At 44.5% G+C, this 26452-nt stretch overlaps 1 protein-coding gene across 1 annotated transcript in view; it reads right to left on the bottom strand.

The window, feature by feature from the left end:
• The window catches only part of FYB2 (FYN binding protein 2), a 34923-nt gene that overhangs the window by 7141 nt on the left and 1330 nt on the right, over positions 1–26452 (bottom strand). The window contains exons 3-20 of the mRNA XM_044302380.1: positions 25310–25489; positions 21769–21799; positions 20220–20320; positions 19090–19129; positions 17130–17228; positions 15861–15961; positions 15736–15775; positions 10821–10906; positions 8813–8850; positions 7887–7912; positions 5369–5401; positions 4365–4452; positions 4088–4247; positions 3615–3741; positions 2286–2323; positions 1823–1883; positions 1414–1482; positions 45–70 (exon numbers count right to left, since the gene is read on the bottom strand). Coding sequence (XP_044158315.1) covers positions 45–70; positions 1414–1482; positions 1823–1883; positions 2286–2323; positions 3615–3741; positions 4088–4247; positions 4365–4452; positions 5369–5401; positions 7887–7912; positions 8813–8850; positions 10821–10906; positions 15736–15775; positions 15861–15961; positions 17130–17228; positions 19090–19129; positions 20220–20320; positions 21769–21799; positions 25310–25489 — 1344 coding nt within the window. The remainder of the gene's footprint in view (positions 1–44; positions 71–1413; positions 1483–1822; positions 1884–2285; positions 2324–3614; positions 3742–4087; positions 4248–4364; positions 4453–5368; positions 5402–7886; positions 7913–8812; positions 8851–10820; positions 10907–15735; positions 15776–15860; positions 15962–17129; positions 17229–19089; positions 19130–20219; positions 20321–21768; positions 21800–25309; positions 25490–26452) is intronic.

Here is a 26452-nt window from a genome sequence, read left to right as displayed (position 1 = left end):
AAGGAGTGCGAGACGCGGACAGAAGATGGAGATACGATACTTACTCATATTAGGAAGTCCAGAAGCAGGTCTGAAAAAAATAAAGCTATTAGTGATGACAGAAGCATATAATGTGACTGATGTAATGTGTATACGCATACATATACATCCACACACATATACACACACATTGTATACATACACACACATATACACATATACATACACACACACACATATACATTGTATACATACACAAGTGGATGAAATTGTTGGTACCTTCCATTAAAGAAAACAAATACCCACAAAGGGTGCTGGCACACAGCGCTGTTCTGACATGCAGTTAGGATGCAGTTTTTTTATTGAAATTAATGAAATCATTCCCACCTTGCAGAACACTGGGGTTTTAGGAGGCGGCTAAACTGGCTAAGTTGAAAACCGCATCCTGAATGCATGTCAGAACTGCACCGTGTGCCAGCACCCTAAAGAAAGCCAAGGAGAGAGTTGTCTCAAGAGAGTAGAAAGAAAATTATAGGCAAACATTTTGGCGGTAAAGGCTATAAAATCTCCAAACAGCTTGAGGTTCCTGTTACTACAGCTGCGCATATTACGGGACTGTAGCCAACCACCCTGGATGTGGCTGCAAGAGGAAAACTGATGACAAATTGAAGAGATGGTTAATACCAATGGTAATAAAGAGCCCAGAATAACTTCCAAGGAGATTAGAGGCGAACTCCAAGGTCAGAAGTCTCACAGCGAGTCCCAGAAAATCACTTCATTGCAGGGATTGCCTCAAAAGGTTGTGCCACAAAATATTAAAATATAAGAACCATCTTTTCTGTCCAGGCCGGGTCCATTAGTTTGTCTTATAAATTATTGTGTTGAACCACAATTCTGACATGTCGTGGTTTTATTCCGGCCGCCTCTCTGCATGTTTGCCGTGCTGCCGCCAGAACTCCGCACCGCCCCTATTTTAGTCAATGGAGCCTAAGCGGTAGTCCGGGGGCACGCATACACTAGCGGCAGCACGGATCCGACAGGCTGTTCACTCGCCGTAGTTAGTGTGAAAGTACCCTTATTACCACATAGTATTCTTATAAGTCATTTTGCTTGGGTACTTTTAGGTTGCCACTGCAATTTTATGTTGTATGGCATTATGCTCAGGCACTGGTATTTGTTAAGTGTCTGGCAGTAATATTTAGGCACAGTAAGGAAATATTTTTTAGTTCATTATGCTTTGGATGTTGTCCAATAAGGAGGAAACCACCAAAGTCACAATGAGACCCGTCCCTGCCCGTCTATGGCACCTCAATGTAATGGCATCTTATGCTGCAAGCTTACCCCGTGTCTCATGTACATATCGGACACTTACCCCGCGTCTCATGTACATATCGGACACTTACCCCGCGTCTCATGTACATATCGGACACTTACCCCGCGTCTTGCTTTTTGTATTTGTCTTTCCTGAAAAATTGCCCGAACACTTTTCCTTTTCCACCAGAACTAAACAGAGAGAACACAGAATCAATGGCGGAGTCCTGACTACAGAACCGCAGTCCATACGGCGCGGCACCATCCACCCCGTGTGTCTGGGGCAGAGTCGCCCTTTGTTTCATGTTCACACGAGGCCGGACAACTTTTATTGCAGCTAAAGGAAAGTTTCTACAATTTTTTAAAATAATTTGTGCTTTAATCCTGGAGCGGTTTCAGGAGCTCCGCTTGCTTGCAGTGAGTGGAGCAGCACAACAGATGTCTATAAATATGCTGGATCAGGTTTATTTCACTGGCATTGTAAGGACAGACTGAAGAAATCCCCGGGGGCGGCTTTGAAGAAGCTACTCACCTGTTTGAGGTTTGGCTCATGTTGCCGATGTCGTCATATTGGTCGTCTGATTGTGAGGAATCTGAAGCAAGAATCGGGAGGTTAGACTTTTCAGCACAAGTCCCTCAGTAGGATGGAACACCCTCAGAGGAGAGATTTATAACTGGAGACGCCCGATGGAGTGCAGAAACCTGAGCTAAAAGGGGTAGGCACAGAGCCATCTCTTTAAAGGGGATGTCCGCCGTGGGCAAGGGTCTCCAAAACTGAGCAGATCACAGGTTGTCCTGCTGCTGGGACCCTCAGCAATCAACTATTATCTGTGGGACAACCTGGGAGCAAGCGTTTATTTCTCAGCAGCGCCACCACAGGAGATCTCAAGCATTACACCCTGGCCATTGAACTGAATGGGCTGTCCAGGGTCCTTCGGAGAAAGACGCTCGTTACGGCTCTCCGCGCTAAACGTTAGAAGCACTTTAACACTTACAACTGTCCGGGGTCTTCAGCGAGTCTGCTCGGGCCCCACTAGAAGAGAAAAATATAAGAATACACAGAATGCTTAAGTCATTATAGTGGCAAAATCTATACAAAAATCAACGATTGACTCCATGATGCTTTTCTTGCAGTGAGAACACTACTGCCCCCATGTGGACACATGAGCGTGAAAGACGATGCAACTACATGACATGCTGAATAAAGTAGAGCATTGCTTAAGTAGCCATTCCCTAATGTAATGTCTAGAGCAGGCATGCTCAACCTGTGGCCCTCCAGCTGTTGCAAAAATACAACTCCCATCATTCCCTGACAGCCTACAGCTTTCAGCCTACAGAAGGGCATGGTGGGAGTTGTAGTTTTACAACAGCTGGAGGGCCGCAGGTTGAGCGTCCCTGGTCTAGAGGCAGAGAACCTCCGGAGACAGTCTTAGGCAGACAGATAAGCAGCTTGCCCTAATGTGCTGGACTTTTAGGCTAAATGCACAGGATCAGGATTGCGTGCAGATTTTACATGTGGATTTGCGTGTGGAAAATCCGCACCGTAGGTCATGTACATTGTATTCTATGAGAATTTGAAATTCTCAATGCACACAATGCAGATTTTTTTCCGTGCGGATTTTGACCTGATTTTCTTCATTCACTTAGGGCTTGTTCACATGAATGGTTTTTTTGCGTTCCAAATATGGGCCGTTTTTTGAGTTCCGTATACAGAACCATTCATTTCAATGGTTCTGCAAAAAAAAAAAAAAAAAAAAAAAAAAAAAAAAAAAACACGGAATGTACTCCGTATGCATTCCATTTCCTTATTTCCGTTTTTCCATTCAAAGATAGAATGTGCCCTATTATTGGCCGCAAGTCACATTCCGTGGCTCCATCCAAGTCAATGGCTCCGCAAAAAAAAAAAAAAGGAACACATACGGAATTGTACTCCGTATGTCTTCCGTATCCGTTCCATTTTTGCGGAATCATCTATTGAAAATTTTATGCCCGGCCCAATTTTTTTTATGTAATTACTGTATATGCCATACAGAAAAATGGAATGGAACCGGAAACACCACTGAAACAAAAAAACGGAAAAATTGATCCATTAAAAACGACCCTCAGAACACTGAAAAAGCCATACGGTCGTGTGAACAAGCCCTTAGTAAAATCCGTATGTGGAAAATCCGCACCAATTGATGCGGATTGACCGCACGGAATTGCTGCGAACACCTGCGGATTCTCTGCACATGAATCCTGAACGTGTGCATGTACCCTTATAGCTACTTCAGCGTTACCGGCCCTTTAAATATGTAATTACAACAGAAGAATTTTTTATCCACCTGTCCTTTGGCCCGACTTCTACGTCAGTGTAGACATCGGGGTCAGCAGGAGGAATGGCGACAGGTTGCTTGCTAAAGGTCTTAATTTCATGGAAGACTTGCAGACTGGCCACAGGAACAAATCCATCTGTCAAAAATACACATAATGCAGATGGTTTAAGGAGAAACTCCGGCACACACCGGGGATCACACCCGCCACCCCATAGCCTTACTCTCGTTCTAGAAGTGTCCCTCTATTCCCCTTCTATCACCCCTGAGCAGTTTGGCTTCCGTCCTCCACACTGACTATAGAAATCTGCGGGCAGAGGCTCCCCACTAATTACAAATCCCATAATAAAGATCCTTTGAGGTTGTGGGCAGGACGCTGGAGGGACACATTCCAGGTGTGAGGCCCAGGAGAGGCCGCAGACACCAGCCTGGCACTGGCAGAATCAAGGGAGCGTGACCCGGGCTCGGTCTATTCCATTGCTTACAGTTTCCTTGGACATCCCTGGCCAGCCATTTTCCCGCAGGACAGTCCATGATCCGAATAACTTCCACTGTGTCCCCCTTCTTCACTGGGAGCAGGTGTTTTTCAGGCTTAATATCTTCTAGAATTACGGAAGTGTATAACATGTTCTCCTGACCCGAAATCTAATGCATTAATAAACCATTACAGGAGTCTTCAGCAGAAAGTACAGCATTTCTAGGCAATCAGCATCCAGCCATCAATTTGTGATTATTTTACATTGTGATCGGTTTTCAAATTACCTTGAATTTTGTTCTAAAGGTTTGCTCTTTTTTTCTTATTTTAATCTCCTTTTTCTGGAACGAATCGTTGGAGATGTCCATGTCGGCACTGGAGGATTACAAGTTGAAAGGTCACTTGTAACAATGTAACTGATCAATAGATGACCTCTAACCCCAAAGGAAAGCAACCAGGACAGACATACAGCCTGCTCAGCCGCCATCTCCACAGGTGGCTTTGCAAAGAGGTATCTCCCAAGGAAGGAGAACCATATCGCTAGCACCACCTTCTGGAAGTGGCTCCCTGTGAGTCAAAATCTGAGGTTTTAACAAGTTTTGGGACAATAGCCAAGACAAATATCCATCCATAAACAGTCCACGGATGGAGAGCTACGTCCAATGCATCGCACTCAGCCGGCCAAAATCCTACTCCAAACTGATGAAAGGAAAGAATCCCGAAACAGCTGTCTATGGATGGATATTTGTCTTGTCTCATAGGGAGCCACCTAACATTGCCAGTAAGTCTCCATACAGGGCTGGTCTCTTTAAGGAGAGCCAACACCTTACCTAAGCCAAAAGTGGCTTTAAAACAAGGATGCCGCTTGCCTCCATCACTACCACAAGACTCCTGGACCACCAGGGAAGGTACCATTAACCCCTTCCTGCATGCAGAGTTTGGTGTACGACATTATACAGTAAGCACCTTGTAGTTACACCATTGAGTCTAATGACAATGAAATGACTCTGTCCCAGGCTACACAGCAAAGCTGACTATTATATAATCTATTGTGACAGGGTTAATGGCCAGTGTTGGATTGCAATATTACTTTTATTTATTTATTTTTTTTCTATGTTGCCAGTTGGACAAAAATACACCAAAATGTGTAAATAAATAAATTTAAAACAAAGCAATGTAAATAATGTCACATTCTGATTCCTATTCAATAATAACCTCATGAAAAAATGTTTATTAGAGGATATGGCTCATAAATATAAAGGGCAACTCTGCCCTGTACAACGTGTATTACCTGTAATATCCTTCAGAGACAGACGATTTATTGCTGGGGAAACAGAATACAGGTGGAGTCAGTACAAGGAAGACAAGCCATAGGAACATAATACAGAGCAGTAGTCTCCAACCTGCGGCTCTCCAGCTGTTGGGAAACTACAACTCCCAGCATGCAGGCAGCATTAGTAGTACAGTAACCTGTGCAGTTGTATGAAAAATAAAAATAAAAAAATCCTAAGGAAAGTGTATTCTGCACTGAAATCCAATACAATTCCTTTAATTCCCCACCATGAAGAGCAGCTAGGTGCCAGACTATGAAATATTCTGGAATATTGGATGACCAAAGCAAACTGTAGGGAAAAAGAAAAACGCGGTCACCGCAGGTCCAGCTCTCAAGGTTCCCTGCAAATGCCGATTTTGCCAGGAAATCTGCAGGCAGCCGGATGCTTCCCTTGTAGTGGCCACCGCGATATTACATGTTGGCCATTCAGATGAAAGCATGCAATATATGGACGACACGAGTCTGCCACCCCCCTTCCAGGATGTCCATATACAGGTCCTTCTCAAAAAATTAGCATATTGTGATAAAGTTCATTATTTTCTGTAATGTACTGATAAACATTAGACTTTCATATATTTTAGATTCATTACACACAACTGAAGTAGTTCAAGCCTTTTATTGTTTTAATATTGATGATTTTGGCATACAGCTCATGAAAACCCAAATTTCCTATCTCAAAAAATTAGCATATCATGAAAAGGTTCTCTAAACGAGCTATTAACCTAATCATCTGAATCAACTAATTAACTCTAAACACCTGCAAAAGATTCCTGAGGCTTTTAAAAACTCCCAGCCTGGTTCATTACTTAAAACCGCAATCATGGGTAAGACTGCCGACCTGACTGCTGTCCAGAAGGCCATCATTGACACCCTCAAGCAAGAGGGTAAGACCCAGAAAGAGATTTCTGAAGGAATAGGCTGTTCCAAGAGTGCTGTATCAAGGCACCTCAGTGGGAAGTCTGTGGGAAGGAAAAAGTGTGGCAGAAAACGCTGCACAACGAGAAGAGGTGACCGACCCTGAGGAAGATTGTGGAGAAGGACCGATTCCAGACCTTGGGGGACCTGCGGAAGCAGTGGACTGAGTCTGGAGTAGAAACACCCAGAGCCACCGTGTACAGGCGTGTGCAGGAAATGGGCTACAGGTGCCGCATTCCCCAGAAACAGCGGCAGAAGCGCCTGACCTGGGCTACAGAGAAGCAGCACTGGACTGTTGCATGTCATTCGGAAATCAAGGTGCCAGAGTCTGGAGGAAGACTGGGGAGAGGGAAATGCCAAAATGCCATGAAGTCCAGTGTCAAGTACCCACAGTCAGTGATGGTCTGGGGTGCCATGTCAGCTGCTGGTGTGGGTCCACTGTGTTTTATCAAGGGCAGGGTCAATGCAGCCGCTATCAGGAGATTTTGGAGCACTTCATGCTTCCATCTGCTGAAAAGCTTTATGGAGATGAAGATTTCATTTTTCAGCACGACCTGGCACCTGCTCACAGCGCCAAAACCACTGGTAAATGGTTTACTGACCATGGTATTACTGGGCTCAATTGGCCTGCCAACTCTCCTGACCTGAACCCCATAGAGAATCTGTGGGATATTGGGAAGAGAAAGTTGAGAGACGCAAGACCCAACACTCTGGATGAGCTTAAGGCCGCTATCGAAGCATCCTGGGCCTCCATAACACCTCAGCAGTGCCACAGGCTGATTGCCTCCATGCCACGCCGCATTGAAGCCTCCTGGGCCTCCATAACACCTCAGCAGTGCCACAGGCTGATTGCCTCCATGCCACGCCGCATTGTAGCCTCCTGGGCCTCCATAACACCTCAGCAGTGCCACAGGCTGATTGCCTCCATGCCACGCCGCATTGTAGCCTCCTGGGCCTCCATAACACCTCAGCAGTGCCACAGGCTGACGGCCTCCATGCCACGCCGCATTGAAGCAGTCATTTCTGCAAAAGGATTCCCGACCAAGTATTGAGTGCATAACTGAACATAATTATTTGAAGGTTGACTTTTTTTGTATTAAAAACACTTTTCTTTTATTGGTTGGGTGAAATATGCTAATTTTTTGAGATAGGAAATTAGGGTTTTCATGAGCTGTATGCCAAAATCATCAATATTAAAACAATAAAAGGCTTGAACTACTTCAGTTGGTGTGTAATGAATCTAAAATATATGAAAGTCTAATGTTTATCAGTACATTACAGAAAATAATGAACTTTATCACAATATGCTAATTTTTTGAGAAGGACCTGTACACAACCTGTCTCTGGTATTACAGCTCACCTCTGTTGATGAGGCAGAGCTGCAATACCACATATAGCCTGAGGAGAGGGGTGGTGCTGTTTCTGGAGGTGACCATGTTTTTTCTTATTCTTAACAACCCCTTAGAATGCTTTTAAACCAAAAATAAATAAAATTCTGCAAAATAACATTTGGAGACATTATGAAAAACACAAAACCTGATGTGAATTCTGTGACGCTTACCTGCGCTCATTATTACTGACAGAGACCTTTACAAGGAAAAGTAGAAAATATTAGTTCTGCAGACACAAGGAAATGAACTGCTGGAGAATTTCCAGAATGTGGACGGACGCGTTCTTATCATGCCGAGCTTTTGGACATAAAAAGCACGATTACATAAGAACGTGTCACAAAAGGAGGACAAAGGCCATGTTCTCACACAGTGCATATGATACAAGTTTATTTGGTGGGCAGAAAATCCACAACTTATTAAAGTTGCAAAAAAGTGGATTCTTGGATCAATGCAGAAGGATGAAATCCTCAGCAAAGTCCGCCGTCCATACAGCCGGTGAAAGGTAAGGTATACCGCTGTATATCTGTTGAAAAGGACACTCGTGCCTCTGCCCAGTGAATGGGGGCCTATTGAGAATGATGGTTCCATGAACTTGTATGAATGGCGCAGCCGCTCGAGAGGGTGTGCTGCTGCCCCATTCACTCTTTATGGAAAAGCAAGTACCAGGTGGAGGTCCCAGCGACTGGACCCCCACGGATCACATCCTTATCCCTCTTGGGGATAACTTGATTCATGGCACAACCCCTTCAATGACACGTGCTGCAGTTTGGCGCCTTGGCAATGCCACATATTCTCCCCTCAATACATGAAAATGGGGGACCCATTGCAAAGTTCAAAGTAGACAATTATTATGGAGCCGGGTTTTTCCATGACCCTTGGACCAGTTCTCTACCTCATGGTAATGGAGAGTGAAATCCAGTGCAGGGTCAGGGAGAAGCCACACGGGGTGCAGCCTCCATCTCCCCCAACATCTAGTGCCCCCTCCAGAACATGGAATCAGATAGTACACGCCACCAACATGAGCTCACTGATTATAGTCGATTTAATAACTTGTTGCCCCCTACAATAGTCCTCACCCCCCAGCGGGTCTCCTCACCTCAGAGGCATAGGCAGTCTCCAGGCTGCTCACCGGGTCTATGATAAAATATAATAGAATTCATTATAAGCAGGAAGTTCATATTCAGATTATATTGTATTATATCATAGGGTAGAGGTCAATTGTGGGAACCTGGTGAATTATATTATTATAGGGCAGATAGAGGTCAATGGTGGGAGCGCCTGGTGAATTATATTATTATAGGGTAGATAGTGGTCTATGGTGGGAGCCTGGTGTATTATATTATTATAGGGCAGATAGTTGTCTATGGTGGGAACCTGGTGTATTATATTATTATAGGGCAGATAGTGGTCAATGGTGGGAGCGCCTGGTGAATTATATTATTATAGGGTAGATAGTTGTCTATGGTGGGAACCTGGTGTATTATATTATTATAGGGCAGATAGTGGTCAGTGGTGGGAGCGCCTGGTGAATTATATTATAGGGCAGATAGAGGTCAGTGGGGGGAGCGCCTGGTGAATTATATTATAGGGCAGATAGAGGTCAATGGTGGGAGCGCCTGGTGAATTATATTATTATAGGGTAGATAGTGGTCTATGGTGGGAGCCTGGTGTATTATATTATTATAGGGCAGATAGTGGTCAATGGTGGGAGCGCCTGGTGAATTATATTATTATAGGGTAGATAGTTGTCTATGGTGGGAACCTGATGTATTATATTATAGGGCAGATAGAGGTCAGTGGGGGGAGCGCCTGGTGAATTATATTATAGGGCAGATAGAGGTCAATGGTGGGAGCGCCTGGTGAATTATATTATTATAGGGTAGATAGTGGTCTATGGTGGGAACCTGGTGTATTATATTATTATAGGGCAGATAGTGGTCAGTGGTGGGAGCGCCTGGTGAATTATATTATTATAGGGTAGATAGTTGTCTATGGTGGGAACCTGGTGTATTATATTATTATAGGGCAGATAGTGGTCAGTGGTGGGAGCGCCTGGTGAATTATATTATAGGGCAGATAGAGGTCAATGGTGGGAGCGCCTGGTGAATTATATTATTATAGGGTAGATAGTGGTCTATGGTGGGAACCTGGTGTATTATATTATTATAGGGTAGATAGTGGTCAATGGTGGGAGAGCCTGATGTATTATATTATAGGTTAGATAGAGGTCAGTGGGGGGAGCGACTGGTGTATTATATTATTATAGGGTAGATAGTTGTCTATGGTGGGAACCTGGTGTATTATATTATTATAGGGTAGATAGAGGTCAATGGTGGGAGCGCCTGATGTATTATAATATTATTATAGGGCAGATAGAGGTCAATGGTGGGAGCGCCTGGTGAATTATATTATTATAGGGTAGATAGTGGTCTATGGTGGGAACCTGGTGTATTATATTATTATAGGGCAGATAGTGGTCAGTGGTGGGAGCGCCTGGTGAATTATATTATTATAGGGTAGATAGAGGTCAATGGTGGGGCACCTGGTGAATTCTATTATTATAGGGCAGCTATAAGTCATTATAATTAATATAGATGCCTTCACATCTACTAATATTTCCCCTACATTTACTAAAAACATCCAATGACATCAGGTAAAATCAGAAGTTTGTGTTAATACCATCATATATAATAATGTCCTAATATTATAGGGTCAGAGCTCCATATCTTCTGCTTCCCTTCACACAGTCATGGTAGAATACTCTCTGCCTGCAGCCACCACTAGGGGGAGCTCCCTCACTATGGATTTAATCAGGGATCTTTGCACTCATGAGGTCTGCATGCAGTGAGCGCCCCTGAGTGGTGGCCACAGCTAAACAAAGTTGCCCTGAGAAGTGAATCATTAGGTTTTGCAGTGTTGGGCCCTTTCTCACCATGGGCCCCGTGTGGTGCTGGTCTTTCTCTGCCATCTGTTTTCTGTTACATCACAAGCCCTGATCTTCATTAACTGATGATACGTTGGCTGTAATCCTAGGGATCGCACGACCCTGATACATTCAGTAATCACAGATGACAGGCTGTTCCACACGCTACAATGTATCTTACCGGTGTCATAGAAATCCCTGTCGGATAAGGACTCCCTGAGCTTCAGAATGTCCTCGTAGCATAAACTCTCATCCGACTCCATCAGGCTGGAATGGAATTATAAACTATTAAATGCCTTAAAGATTTTTTCCACATTTTTTTCAATGCATTTTCAAAATCTCTGCTTGCGGTTAGTGAATGGAACTAATGGCATTTTGGGTGGTCGTCCTGTGCCTGAGGCTCCTGGCTCTTCAAAACGCCCATAATTGCTCCTGGGCCCTGCATTTGCCGATTATTAAAATTATATATTTTTTTTTAATTGTTACTACTAGTGGCACAATAACTACTGGGGCACTACATGAATACTGGGGGAACAACAAAGGGACCTTTATAGATGCTGGGGACACTATAAGGGGGAATTAGAACTACTGGTGGCACATAACTACTGGTGCATATCATAACTACTAGGGGCATTATATGGGCCTTATAAATACTGGTAGCAGTAAAGGGGGCATTATAACTGCTGAGGGATTATAGAGGAACCTTATTACCACTGGGGTCTCTATAGGGATACCTTATAGAAAGAGTTTATTATTACTGGGGGCACCGTGGGGGGCCTCATCATTACTGGGAAACATATATAGGTGGTTCACTTCACCAAAATTATGGAAACTTTTTTTTGTATGTATAGGTGCCGAGTTGAGATAAGCGAATCAATGCTGACGAAGTGGAATATGTTTCGAATTTCAGGTAAAATTCGAATCGCACCGAAGTCGAATCTCCTTGCGCTTCATGGTAACGAATTGAATTTTTTCCTAAAATGGCTGCTGCACGTGTGAGGACATGGACAAAGGAACGCTGGGAAAGCAGGATCACCCATAATGCCATGCATGCAGCCAATCGGAAGTCAGCCAGCCCTGTGATGTCACAGCCCTATAAAATCTTAGATTCTGCCATCTACCAGTGTACGTAGTGCAGGGAGAGACACCTGCAGGCGCTAGGGACAGTGCTAGGAAAGACTTGATTGTGGTGAAAAAACTATTTACAAGTGCAGGGAGAGGATAGCAAGGAATCGTTCCACAGCATTTATGTAGCACAGGGTTCAGTAGGGGAGTGTACAGCATGGGTAATAGGAACAATCCTATTACACCTGGCGGCACTGACTGCGGATCCAAATTGTCATTATACAGCTTTGTAATAATAGCAAACCGTTCTTATTAGGGTGCAAGTGCTGTTTGATACAGCCATTAATAGGGGTTATTACAAGGAAATATTTCTAGAATACATCTTACTTTCCCTTGTGCTGTGCAGTTATACATCAAGCCCTTTTTGCTTGTGTATTAGTGGCAAAATAAAAATATTTGTCCTTGTGCGGTGCAGTGATATATTCTAAAGGCCTGTTTGCCGTTGTGAGGAATATGGATTATTATTTCATGTCAGCCATGTTCCCACACCAGCCATCAGCTGTCAGATAGCAGAGGTAGTGAACTCCACAGGAGGGCCCTGCTTCAAAGCCCCAGCCATATGGAAGAGAACTTCTTGCAGGCCACCTTTGTTTACAATTTCACACCCCATTCAGACAGCACGGATCTTGCAGGAGGTCTAAGCCATTCCCCAGTTTAATCAAATCTAGCAGACAGCATGGACCGGCGATTTATAAGGAATCATGAATCGCCCGGCCATCACAGGAGCAAACTGGATACATATTTGTGTCCCAGTGGCCACAATGAACATGCCCATGGTCTTAGTGTGGCGGTGAGAGGCCAGAGAGGGGAGATATACATATCTCCCCACAGAAACCCAATAACAGTACCATGCTTGGACTCTAATTGTAGCCAGAACCCAGGTGGGTCCATTGGTTCCTGAACCATCTCCCTGTGACCTTCTGGTCTGGAGCCATGAACCCTAAAAGGGTTTTGTGGGTCATTTAATGCCCGCCCAGAAGAGGGGGAGTGGACCCTTCCCAGAGGAGGGGCCGGCTACAGTTTAAAAAGCTTGTGCTTTGAAGGAGGGTCACAATGTGCCATGTGTTTAGAGGGACCTGCAACTAGCTGACATCACTGCCCTCCATGTGAAAACAGCAAAGGACTAATCATAACCCAAAGATACATTCATCTACCCGGTAACTGATTTGCACTCTGTGTAATCCTGTTTGCACCAAATTACCTATATTTGTAACCTCAGACCACTGTATATTTTCTTAGTGTATATTGTGTTATCTAGTGTGCCCTTAAGGCGATTGAATATATAATTTAATCTTGTGCTATATTGTATCTCGATCAGGAATCCCTTTGTCAGTGTTTCGGCCTATTTATCAGCTACCGCCGTTTTGGTTTCTCACCCTATATAATCCAGTTAGCGGACCGGGCTTATATTAAACGAGAAGTTGGTGGCAGGCTGAGACAGCGCTGTTTCACTGTGGCAGTAAGAAGGCTCTCTCAGCTTGTTGCCTCTCTGTGCCCGCTGTAGACAGGAGGTGTCTGTGTAAACTGTACCAAACTGACCTTACATGCCCCTCCAGGAGGGCGTAACATCAGTTCTTGGTAACCAGTGACCATACCGCGTCTTGTGAGCTCGGCGTAGTTGACGTCAAGCGGGAACGAGGGGCGGTATCCATCACAGCCATATATTAGTGGCAAAATAAAAATATATTCACCGTTCAGCGTTGCACTTATCTGTTGAAAAGCCTTTTGTGTTGTGTAAAAGTAGAAAAAATAAGGGCCTATTTGCTGTTCAGCGGTGCAGTTATATTTGGTGAAGCCCTTTTTGCAGTATGGGCCGAATTACGTAGTGGTGACATTTTTTATGTGAAACAGGCTTTTTTGGGGAAAATTGATGGGTGATTGCAGACCTTCTTTTGCTGTATGGACCGAATTAAGTCGTCGTGGGTACTGTAGTAAACATAATGAAGACGCTGATGACAACACACCAGCAGACTTTGCCTTTACCATCTATTCACAATTAAATGGAACAGCTTCAGCAAGTTGAAAACATTCATGTGTTTTTATCTGCTCCGTCTGCATTCAATCTCCACAGCACACAAGACATGACAGGAGAGCCTCTGCTTTGGAGTCCAAGTCCAGTTTCCTAAGATCAAGAGTTCCATCAGAATGGAGCGTAACATTCTTGCTCCCTGTGCAAAGCCATAGCAAAATGACTCCATAAGCAAAAGAAAAATATATTCGCCGTCCAGCGTTGCACTTATATGTTGAAAAGCCTTGTGTAGTGTAAAAGTTTAAAAAATTAAGGGCCTACTTGCCATTCAGCGGTGCAGTTATATGTGGTAAAGCCCTTTGTGCGGTGAAATTTTTTATGTCACACCTGCTTTTTTTGGGAAAATGTACGGGCGATTGTACACTAGAGATGTCCCGAACTAGTCGCCGGCGAACAGTTCCCGGCGAATGTCGCATGTTCGCTTTCGCCGCGGCGGGCGAACATATACGGTGTTCAGTCCGCCTCCTATTCGTCATCATTGAGCAAACTTTGACCCTGTACCTCACAGTCAGCAGACACATTCCAGCCAATCAGCAGCAGACCCTCCCTCCATCTTAGATTAATTCTGAAGCTGCAGTGTCACAAAGTTGCGATTACAACTTCGAGCTGGGTTCCTAATAGTTGCATTGCTAGAATTGAGGAATATAACGGATATAGCACTATATTCTCAATCTTCGTTATATTCTAGCAACACAACCATTAGGAACCCAGCAGCTCCAAGTTGAATTCGCAATGCGATTAATATAACCTGAATTAATCGCATTGCGATTTCAACTTAGAACTTCTGCCGACTTCCGTGCTCATGGAGCGTCCCCATCACCATGGTAACGACTCCATGCTAGAATGTACTGTCGGATTTGAGAAAGTTGAAATCGTAATGCGATTAATTGAAGTTCTATAAATCGCATTGTGATTTCAACTTACCACACTCTGCGTCAACTACGTAATTTTCCATGGGAGTTTTGCCATGGGTCCCCCCCCCCCCGGCATGCCACAGTCCAGGTGTTAGTCCCCTTGAAACAACTTTTCCATCACTATTGTGGCCACAAAGAGTCCCTGTGGGTTTTCAAATTCGCCTTCCTATTGAAGTCTATTGCGGTTCGCACGTTCGCAAACATTTGCGGAAATTCGCGTTCGCGAACGGAAAATTTTATGTTTGCGACGTCTCTATTGTACACCTCCTTTGGTGGTATGGACCGACTTACTTAGTGGTGAAATTCTTTATGTGACACTGGCTTTTTTTCTGAAAATGTATGGGTGATTGTACACCCCCTTTTGCTGTATGGGCCGAATTACATAGTGGTGCCATTTTTCATTTCAAAGCAAACTCCGCTGCTCTGTGTCTCTTGTGAAGTCAATGTCAATGCGCGTTTTACACCAAATACATTATTTTCATGTAGAGATCCAAGAATTATGCTGGAGGCATGTAGTGTATGCAAGCCCGTCCAAGTAAATGTGGAGCCTAAAGTCCAAAAGAATGGGTTTCGGTGGTTATCTCAGGAAATTCCATAACCGATACACTGTAACAGTCGCTCAGCTGTGAATCCAGACCAGGTCACGAGTTGTTCAATCTCTGGAGTCCAGGACAGGACAGGAGAAAGTCGCTGCTGCTGTGTTAAAGGGGTTGTGCAGTGCAAGGATATCAATGACCTATCCTCAGGTCATCAATATCAGATGGGTGGGGGTGCAGGCGCTCGGGGCACCACTGTCAATCATCTATTTGAAGGGCTTTCGGCGTCCCGCTTGTAGAGGCCGCGCGGTGTAATTACAACTGCTCGTTCCTTTCAAGTATATAATTACACTGTGCTGGACTTTTGCACTGCTCGCGGAAGATTGCTTACACTGCTACACTGTAACAAACCCATGGCCTGCATGAGCAGGGCTAGGCCAGGACCTATTGTGGAAACCCCCTTTACATTCCATTATGGGTCACCTACTGTACCTTGAGGAGTCTGCTGCCAGATTCACAGATTCAGGGTTGTCTGGAGAACAAAAATGACATCAAATTAATTACAGCAAGGTCACAACGGGATCAAGATCTTCCAAAATGACTGCAACATTACATACCGCAGTCATTGGCGTCTACTTCATAGACATTGGAGTCGCTTTCTGTTGAGCCTTTAGGACTGAAAGCCACGTCATAAAAATCCCCGTCCCCCGAGGCCGAGCTGGAATAGAAGTGGATGAGGGGATAATACAGCGTATGGCAGCATTATTAGGACACATACCACTATCTGGACACTGTATGGCAGCATTAGGTACATACCACTATCTGGACACTGTATGGCAGCATTATTAGGACACATACCACTATCTGGACACTGTATGGCAGCATTAGGTACATACCACTATCTGGACACTGTATGGTAGCATTATGAGGACACATACCACTATCTGGACACTGTATGGTAGCATTAGGTACATACCACTATCTGGACACTGTATGGTAGCATTAGGTACATACCACTATCTGGACACTGTATGGTAGCATTATGAGGACACATACCACTATCTGGACACTGTATGGTAGCATTAGGTACATACCATATGCACTATTATTTTTGCACTATATGGCAATAGTTTGTTTAAATTCTGTTATTGCAATATTACCTTATGCTGCCTTCTAAAACAGGGAGGGCTTCCCCCAATAATGACCCCCAGAGAGTCAGAATGTCCCCCCCCCCCCCCGCGTACATTCTCATCTGTGTGTAGTCAGGAGCCTCGGAGGTCGCAGAACAGCAGAGGGACGAGGTCACCCATCAAGCGTCATGTCATTTATATTATGGACTATGCCTTAAAGGGTTTTTCTGCTTTGTTCAATACTTTTTTTTTTAAGATGCCTACGCGATTTTGCATTTTGGGTGGCCGCCCAGGGCCTGAAGCTCCTATACCCATCATTTGAATACTGCAGCGTAGAGCGAGGTGAGTATTTTTATCTTTTTTTCTTTATCGTTACTACTGGAGGCACTATTGGGGCATCATAAATACATGAGGGCACTAGAAAGGGGGCATCAAATACTGATTGCATACTATAACTTCTAGGGGCATTATAGTGGAACATTATTACCACGGGGGGGACTGAGGTTAGATATCAGAGGCTCGTACCGCACATCAGGCTATATCTGATGAGATCGTTTTTTACACCGTCCACAAATGTTACAATTCCCGTACTGGATGAGGTTACAATAAAGGTTAGTATATTGCAGTGTGAACCACATTCTACATACACAGCTACGTCCACACTAAAAGTCCACTTATATTTTTTGGATGTGGATTTGAGTTGCCAGTAGTTCCTTTAGGATACGGTATTATTATATGGCAGCGGTGGCTACTTACTGCCCCTGGGGCTCCAGCACTTGACTTTGGCGTTTAGCAATTAATTCTGCACACAGGCGCTTCCTGATGTCCCAAAGCTGCTCAGAACTCTCCGGACTTCTGTAAGGACAACACAAACATAAAATCCTATAATGCAGCATTTATCTAGCAGGCGACTAGCGGTATTTCCTCATGTAGGGTTTGCTGGGACTTATGGTTCTTCTATATGCCCGAGTGGTGAGTTTTAGGTTTGGAATGCTGCATTGGTCTGTATAGAAGTCTATTAGATGTCTCTATGAACACAGCAGGGCTGGCAGTCCGGGTATATGGCTAGATGAGAAGGTGCCGCCACGCTGCGTGGCTGCTGGATAGCGACACAGTAAGTAGCAGATTGGATGAAGACTGGCACTGTGGAGGAGATCTCTGAGAACTAGTGTAGAGCGAACTTGCGATTTGCAAGTTCGGCATTCGGGTTATCGAAGAATCCCATTATGGATTCCGTTACCACGGACCATAACGGAATTCTATGATGGCATGCACCACGGAAGACTATAGGCGGTATTCCATATTACATTCCGTCATAATAGAAGATCTAATAACCATCGGCGCCTCCTGCTGATCAGCTGTGTGAAGGGGTAGCCGCTCTGCTCCCGCACATCATCTGGCTTGTAGAGACCGAGCAGTATAAGGCCTAATTCACACTTCAGTTATTTGGTCAGGTATTTCCATCAGTTACTGGGAGTCAAAAACAGAACAGGAGCAGATCTCTCCATTATACCGGATCTCTTTGGAGGCTTCACTAATGGTTTTGGCTCACAATAACCGATGGAAATAACTGATCAAATATCTGAAGTGTGAACCCAGCCTAACGACAACGGAATGGGGACGAGCCGTGGTAATCGCACTGTGCTAGACTTTACACTACTCACAATAAATTGCCTACACTGTTACACTGTAACAAATTCATCACCTGCATGAGCAGGGCTAGGCCAGAACCTGCCTGTGAATGGAGACAAAGAAGATTTCAGGTTTTTTTGTTTGTTTTTTGTTTCAGCAAGCAGAGGTTTTAGAAATTGTGAAGACTAAAAACACAATGTTGGAGAAGTTTTTACTGCACAGTGAGTAATAGTCATAGTTAATACGGTTGAAAAAGACATAAGTCCATCAAGTTCAACCAAGGGATCGGTGGGGACGCGAATCCCAGAAGGAAGCTTTCTACACATTTTCATAAGCATTTATGTTTTTTACTTCTAAGAATTCATCTAAACCCTTTCTAAACCCGTCCCCTGTTCCTGCTGTGACCACGTCCTGAGGTCTCTATTCCACAGATTCACAGCTCTTACAGTAAAGAAGCTTTGATGCTTCTCAAGACTGAACTTTTTCTTCTCCAGTCGGAGGCAGCGCCCTCTTGTCTTTTGAGCACATTTTACATGGAACAGTTTTTCACTGTATTTTTTGTATGGCCCATTTATATACTTGTATAGGTCAATCATGTCCCCCCCTTAGACGTCTCTTCTGAAGACTAAATACATTCTATTCTTTAATCTTTCTTCATAACTCATCAGTTTGGTCGCTCTCCTCTGTACTCTCTCCAGCTCCAGGGCTTCCTTTCTATGGACTGGTGCCCAGAACTGGACTGCGTATTCCAGATGAGGCCGCACCAGCGCTTTGTAAAGTGGTAATATTACATCCCTGCCCCTCGAGTCCACACCTCGACAATATCCTGGTGGCCTTAGAAGCAGCTGATTGACATTGTGCTGTTATTTAATCTACCATCCCCAAGGACACCCAAATCCTTCTCTATAAGTGACTCTCCCAGTGTTACATCCCCGAGGACATATGGAGCACGGAGATTATTACTACCAAGACGCAGATCTTTACATTTATCCACATTGGGCATCAGCTTGGCAAATGAGTTTCAATCACTCAGAGTGTATAGTGGGAGCCCCCTTTAAATTCCATGACTTGTCACCTACTGTACCTCGAGTCCTCTGGTGCCGGATTCACAGATTCAGGGTTGTCTGGAGAAGAAAAAGGACATCAATTCATTACGGATGTTCTGGTTGTCAGATTTACGGGTCCCTGAAAGCTTCAGCAAATTGGGATGAGATTCAACAATTCTGTATTAAAGGCTTGTTACAGCGAAGATAATATATATATATATATATATATATATTTCTGTAGTCGTCTCCTACGGCACACAGACCCAGGCAAGATCAGCTAGTAGTCAGCATGGTCACATGACCTCCTGCTGCTAGCAAAAATAATGGGCGGGACTGTGACAACCTGAAATACTTTTTTTTTTATGGAAGCCTGAGTGGAAAGCTCCTGGGACCGAATGCAAAATAGGCCCTCACCTACCATCTAAGACACTGGCATCTTCTTATGTGGCCGTCTTTGGCACAAGAATCCTTGGAACTTTGGACCCCTATAGACGGCATCTGGTGCCATGTGAGCCTCAACTTAAAGAGTAAATAAAACTTCTAGAACTTTTTGTTAATCAACAGATTTTGTGTTTGAATCCCCCCTCCCCATTTTCAAGATCTCTGCTTGCTGTTAGTAAATAGAAATTTATATCTGAGAAGCAAAAAACAAAAACAAAATCATAATAAACACTAAAAGACATTACACTGGAACGAGCCGTTCACCTGCGTCAGTAGGAAGGGGCTCCATCCACTAAATTAAACAGGGATTGTTTCCATTCGCTGACAGCAAGCATTATGAACATTGTGTGGCACTGATACCAGTATATTAGAAAGATTTTATGCTATAATGATTAAGATTCCTGGACACAAGAGCGGTTCACACCTGACTTGGGGGTATTGGAGGACGGTTCCCATTTTCATGCTTTACAACACTAGTCTTTGAATTGCAGCTGGTACAAGACTACAACTCCCAGCATTTCCTGACCGCTGCAGGAAGTCAGCACACACAGTCACATGTACAGACATACACCGGACCTCACCTCAGTCAGCAGGAGATCATTACTTCTGGGACTCAGAAGGTCTCGCCCACATCTGGGATATATTCAGGACAAGCGCCCTACACCCAGAAGTGGGCGCAAAAATTAGCAAGTTCACAGATTTCCAAAATGGCGGCAACATTACATACCGCAGTCATTGGCGTCTACTTCATAGACATTGGAGTCGCTTTCTGTTGAGCCTTTAGGGCTGTAAGCCAGGTCATAAATAGGACCGTCCTCCGAGGCCGAGCTGGAATAGAAGCGGGTGTCAGACAGCGGCGGTTCTGGCGATGAATATAATGGGGGGAGGGGGGGGGGGATACACAGCGTATGGCAGCATTATTAGGACACATATCACTATCTGGACAGTGTGGCGCTACTTGGACACTGTATGGCAGCATTAGTTACATTCCGTATGACGCCATTATTTGTGCACTATATGGCGGTAGTGTTTTAGAACTGGTTATTACAATTTTAATACAATGAAGCTGTATTTTCATCCGTACTCTGGTTTTCCTGAGCTCGTCTCCTTATGCAGCTTTCAAAAGCAGGGAGGGGCCCCCAATAATATTTTCTCCGGGGACCTCTATAAAATGAGCTATCCATTCTGTCCTAGGGGCCTTTAGGGTACGGCTACACTGGTGGCGGCCAGGATCACAGAGTAGCGGTAATACCATAGAAATCAATGGGACCACCGCACCAGTTGCAAGAGATCTAGCAGTGATCCCATTTGTTTCTATGGGTTCACCTCTACTCCTCCACTGTGTGGCCGTACCCTTAAGGCTTTGAATCTATGAAAGTAGTTTTTATGTGAAGATTTTAAGAGGTACCTGTCATCAGGATCAACACTACTGAAGTATGCATACTGCTGGGAAGGGTTGATCCTGCTGATTAACAATACCTGTCCTTATGAAAATCGGCTTTAGTGTTCCCGCAGCCTATTCTTTAGGCCAGAGATGCCCAACCTGCGGCCCTCCAGCTGTTGCAAAACTACAACTTGTTGTTGTAGTCTAATAGCTGTAGGCTGTCCGGGCATGTTGGGAGTTGTAGTTTTGCAACAGCTGGAGGGCCACAGGTTGGGCATCCCTGCTTCAGGCAAATGAAGATTTAGCGCACAAAGGGTGGGGGCCTACATCTTCCAAATTCCAGTGAGGTCACGGCCCACACAACGCATGAGGACTGGTCTGTGTCTCTAACATGACAGAAGCAGACACCAAAGTAGGAAACCTGCCGGCAATTACTTTACCAAGTCATGGGATCCTTTGGTAAAAGGGGCGTGGCCAAAGTCCATTCATTGGAAAAGTTGCCACATAAGTAGCAATTTATTGTTTATTCATTTATTGTTTAGGGCTCCGGGTCTGATCATTGGGGTCCGGCCTCTGGGAAACCCTCTAAGCAACAGGATGAAGGGTTTGACTCTGTGCCACTGCGGCGTGGGCCGGGGCCACTGCGGCGTGGGCCGGGGCCACTGCGGCGTGGGCCGGGGCCACTGATGCACTTTTGTGTCCGAGTGAACAGGGCTGAGCTGCAGCACCCGTCGTCGTGCCTGTCCCCAGGATCAGACCCCCACTGATCACACATTGACGCGCGATGTAAAGAGAAAGTGACGGATTAGTCACAGACCAGGGATCATGGGGACTGGAGTATTGATCGATCTGGTTCAGTAAGAATAGGATAAATGTAGGAGACATTTCCTACCTTGGCTGCTCGTATTCTACTTCAGACGACTCTAAAAGTTTCAAAATGCAAGAAAAAGTTGTGAAAAACAGAAGAAAAATTATTAACTGACAGATATTCTACAAATAAAATAGAAATAACTTAGCAATTAGCAAAATGCAGGGTTTATAATTCTCGATGTGTTGATAATTCGTGTATAATACAGCGCCCCCTGCAGGTCACTATAAACCCGGTGTTTGCTAATCTGACAAAATATCTGGGACTTTATTATCAGTTACAAATCCACGTCCAGGACAGTGCGCGGCAGATCCTCTCAGGCCGGGTTTCATTTTCCGTTATTCCGATTCGTCAGAACAGAAAACAACAACAAAAAAAAAGGATCCTTTATTTTAAGCATCCGTTTCGCTCAGCTGTGCTCATTTTGCATTCATTTTAGCCATTTCCGTCTGATGAGGGTCTTAAATGAGAACCCCTTACACTCTATGTAGTTTAATAGGGCTTTTCTGCTCCCCACATGAGCTCATCTGACTCCTAACAATAGAATTGGAGAACCTCTCACTCCGGAGGACCTGTCCTGTATTACACAGACACCCCATTCATATAAATGGACCTTGTGTAATGCTTTGTTTCTCCTCTGGGGGCGCTGCAGGGAAATTAATTACTTACTGCCAGGTCTCCTCACAGATCACAGCTGATCGCTGGAGGACACTTTGTGATCTACATATTGTGAAGTAGGGATGATCTAAAGCTAACAGCCCCTTTCAGGACAGCAGTGACGTGAGTTATGGGGGTATTACACTGTACTTTCCCTTTAATATGGGCAGTATGGCTGGAGCTATCTGCTGTTCTTCCTCTGACTGCAGAATCTGTTTGCAATCATTCTGGCCAATACGCGCATGAAAGACATTTTTGTAAGTCTGTCTTTATGGATCCTCATATGCGCTTTGTTATAATGTCGCCATCATCTGCTGCCTAATAATATGGTCTGATACTGGCGATACCAATGAAGCGCGCTGCGCGGCCTCAGCTTCTCTCTCGGGTAAACTGCAGCTTTGTGTTGGGCTAATACTCTAAAGTTTGTCCTGCACACAGTGGAGGACGCAGCACACAAAGCCGCGTGTGTCTATATGTGCATCACCTGCCCTCATCCCTGAAATACTCAATGGGGGTCATTTACAAAGTCCGTTTTTTATGCCAACCTGCTCTGTGGAGGATTTGCCCAATTTATGAAAAGGCTTACAAAAAAACTGGCATAAAAATCTTTGTAAGTAACCCTCAACGTGCACTGGTTGAACAATTGGAAAAAAAAAACCTGGAGATATCATGTATTTTACTCCATTCACATCCAGAGCTGCCCTCAAGCTTGCTGGTTCTCTTAATCAGTTTGTGGTCTGAGGTACAGAGGATTATTGAGAATATTTCGGTCCTTTTTCAGGACTACCTGCCCATTGCCAACAGCTTACAGTAAATCCAGCTAACCAGGCACCATGTTTCCATATACAGTGCCTTGCAAAAGTATTCACCCCCTTGACTTTTTTTTTCGTATTTTGTTACATTACAGCCTTAAGTTCAATGTTTTGTTAATCAGAATTTTATGTGATGGATCAGAACACAATAGTCTACGTTTGTGAAGTGAAATGAGAAAAATACATAAATAAAACTATTGTTTAGAAATAGAAAACAGAAAAAATTGTCCTGTGCGTATGTATTCACCCCCTTTGTTAGGAAGCCCATAAAAAGCTCTGGTGCAACCAATTACCATCAGAAGTCACATAATTAGTGAAATGATGTCACCTGTGTGCAATCTAAGTGTCACATGATCTGTCAATACATATATACACCTTTTCTGAAAGGCCCCAGAGGCTGCAACACCTAAGCAAGAGGCATCACTAACCAAACACTGCCATGAAGACTAAGGAACTCTCCAAACAAGTAAGGGACAATGTTGTGGAGAAGTACAAGTCAGGGTCAGGTTATAAATAAATATCCAAATCTTTGATGATCCCCAGGAGCACCATCAAATCTATCATAACCAAATGGAAAGAACATGGCACAACAGCAAACCTGCCAAGAGACACCAGCCCACCAAAACTCACGGACCGGGCAAGGAGGGCATTAATCAGAGAGGCAGCACAGAGAACTCTGGAGGAGCTGCAGAGTTCCACAGCAGAGATTGGAGGATCTGTACATAGGACGACAATAAGCCGTACACTCCATAGAGTTGGGCTTTATGGCAGAGCGGCCAGAAGAAGCCATTACTGTCAGCTAAAAACAATAAGGCTCGTTGTGAGTTAACGAAAAGGCAAGTGGGAGACTCACGAAATGTATGGAGGAAGGGGCTCTGGTCTGAGGAGACTAAAACTTAACTTTTCGGCCATCAAAGAAAACGCTATGTCTGGCGCAAACCCAACACATCACATCACCCAAAGAACACCATCCCCACAGTGAGACCTGGTGGTGGCAGCATCATACTGGGGGGACTGGGAAACTGGTCAGAGCTGAGGGAAAGATGGATGGTGCTAAATACAGGGATATTCTTGAGCAGAACCTGTCCCACTCTGTGCGTGATCTGAGGCTAGGACGGAGGCTCACCTTCCAGCAGGACAATGACCCCAAACACACGGCTACAGCAACACTTGACTGGTTTAAGGGGAAACATATAAATGTGATATAATGGCCGAGTCACATCCCAGTTCTCAATCCAATAGAAAATCTGTGGTCAGACGTAAAGATTGCTGTTCACAAGCGCAAACATCCGGCAGAAATCCCAGTGGTAAGATGTGGCGACTGCTCATAGAGACTTATCCAAAGCGACCTGGAGCTGTGATTGCCGCAAAGGGGCTCTACAAAATATTGACTTCAGGGGGGTGAATAGTTCTGCACATTGACTTCTTCTGTTATTTTGTCCTATTTGTTGTTTGCTTAAAAAAAAAAAAAATCCCGCTATATGATACAATTGATGTAGTCGAGTTATGTAGAGCAATAGTAAGTCCAGCAGAAAGAATAACTCCTAAAATTACATAATTTATTATTTCCTATTAAAAAGGGATAAAGACCCAATAATACAAATACGAAATTGGCCAGTAGTATATATCTAAGGACCAGACAAACAAACAAATATATCTAAGGACCAGACCTCAATAGCCCTTTGCTACCCCCATCTATCCCTTAGCCCAGGGAAGACCCTGGATGGTAGGGCCCCCCTGTCCTCGTACCTAAAGCTATGTATACCCTGGTTGTCCCTATTTGTTGTTTGCTTCACAATAAAAATAAAAAAAATACAAACCTCTTCATAGTTGTCGGCCTGTTCTGTAAATTACATGATGCAAATCCTTAAACAATCCATGTTAATTCCAGGTTGTGAGGCACCAAGACACGGAAAAAGTAAAGGGGGTGAATACTTTTGCAAGGCACTGTAAAACACATTTTGGGAGGGTAGAAGACCATTTGTCATCCCTGCGCCCCTGATCATAAACTTCTTTTGTACATTTTGGGGTTTGTAATCTATATGATGGTGTACCCGAGAACATACCATGCGCCCCCATATCTGCCCTGCACTTACCTTCAGGTTCATTGCTCTCCCCATTCTGCTGTGAACTGCCAGTGAAGTAAGCGCTGAGATCCACTTTCGGGGGTCGGGGAGGTTTGGAGGGGGGTGGTCCCAGGGATGTGATTGATGGAAGTATTTTTAACGATGGGACTTTATGCACTTCTTTCTCCTTTTTGTCCTCTGCAGAATTATCTGTCAATTCAATCCAAAGTAACGAGGAGACAATGTATCTATGTAAACATTACAGAGTAACCATTTGTAACAAAGCTCAGACCCAGTCAAGACAGGTATTTACAGGGGCGTCTGGTCAGGACAAGTCTTTTCTAGGCCTGTTAGGCCAAGATAGGGGGTCCCCGGCACAATTCTCTTAGCTGGAGTGAAGGAAATCATGTATGGAAGGCAACTCAGACCCATTCACCTAAATGGGATTGAGCTGCAGTACCACATCCTGCCTGTGGACAAGGATGGCGCTGTATCTGGAAATAATAATGTCAATCATCCCCCATCTAAATAATAAAGAAAGAAAAACAATGGGCACAATGGGAAAGAGCTGTAGGTCCCCGTTAGATAGTAGTGACTGAAAACGGCATGGTGGACAGATTGGGAAACATTAATGTAATGGTCTGTGCAGATTTGAAGGCAAGTCTTCTTTCCCACATCAGCGAATCATGGACAGCACACGTACCCATTGACTTTAATGTGCTTGTTTACACATAAGTAATTTTCCATTGACCGTGGTTCAGTGGAAAAACAATGGAGAGTTGCACCAATTTGGTCAGTGATGTGGACCAAACATGGCCACTGAATTATATGGGTCTGTAACCAGGGGTGCACCATTAATGAGGCGATCGCCTTAGGCCGCACCTGATAGGGGCAATAGGGGGGCAGCAGAAGGGGGATTATCTTTTTCTGCAGTATAGTATTGGGAAGCACAGTGGGCACAGCATGTGGCTCTGTATGGAAGGTTTCCCCAAGTATGTCTTTAACAGTAGGGCTGGTGGGAAGAGGTTGGGTTAAGAAATTGGCATTGGGGGGCCCGTTTCAGTTTTCACCTCAGGCAGCAGAAAGGCTAGGTGCACCCCTGCTCCCAATTCATTAAAGGAGTATTTCCAGCTCGGCCCAGCTCCAGACATAAATAACTGACAAGTGTGGGTC

The sequence above is a fragment of the Bufo gargarizans genome, chromosome 7, assembly GCF_014858855.1.
Source record: "Bufo gargarizans isolate SCDJY-AF-19 chromosome 7, ASM1485885v1, whole genome shotgun sequence".
NCBI lineage: Eukaryota > Metazoa > Chordata > Amphibia > Anura > Bufonidae > Bufo > Bufo gargarizans.
The sequence above is the reverse complement of the archived record's forward strand: the minus strand, read 5'-3'. Positions and strand labels throughout refer to the sequence as shown.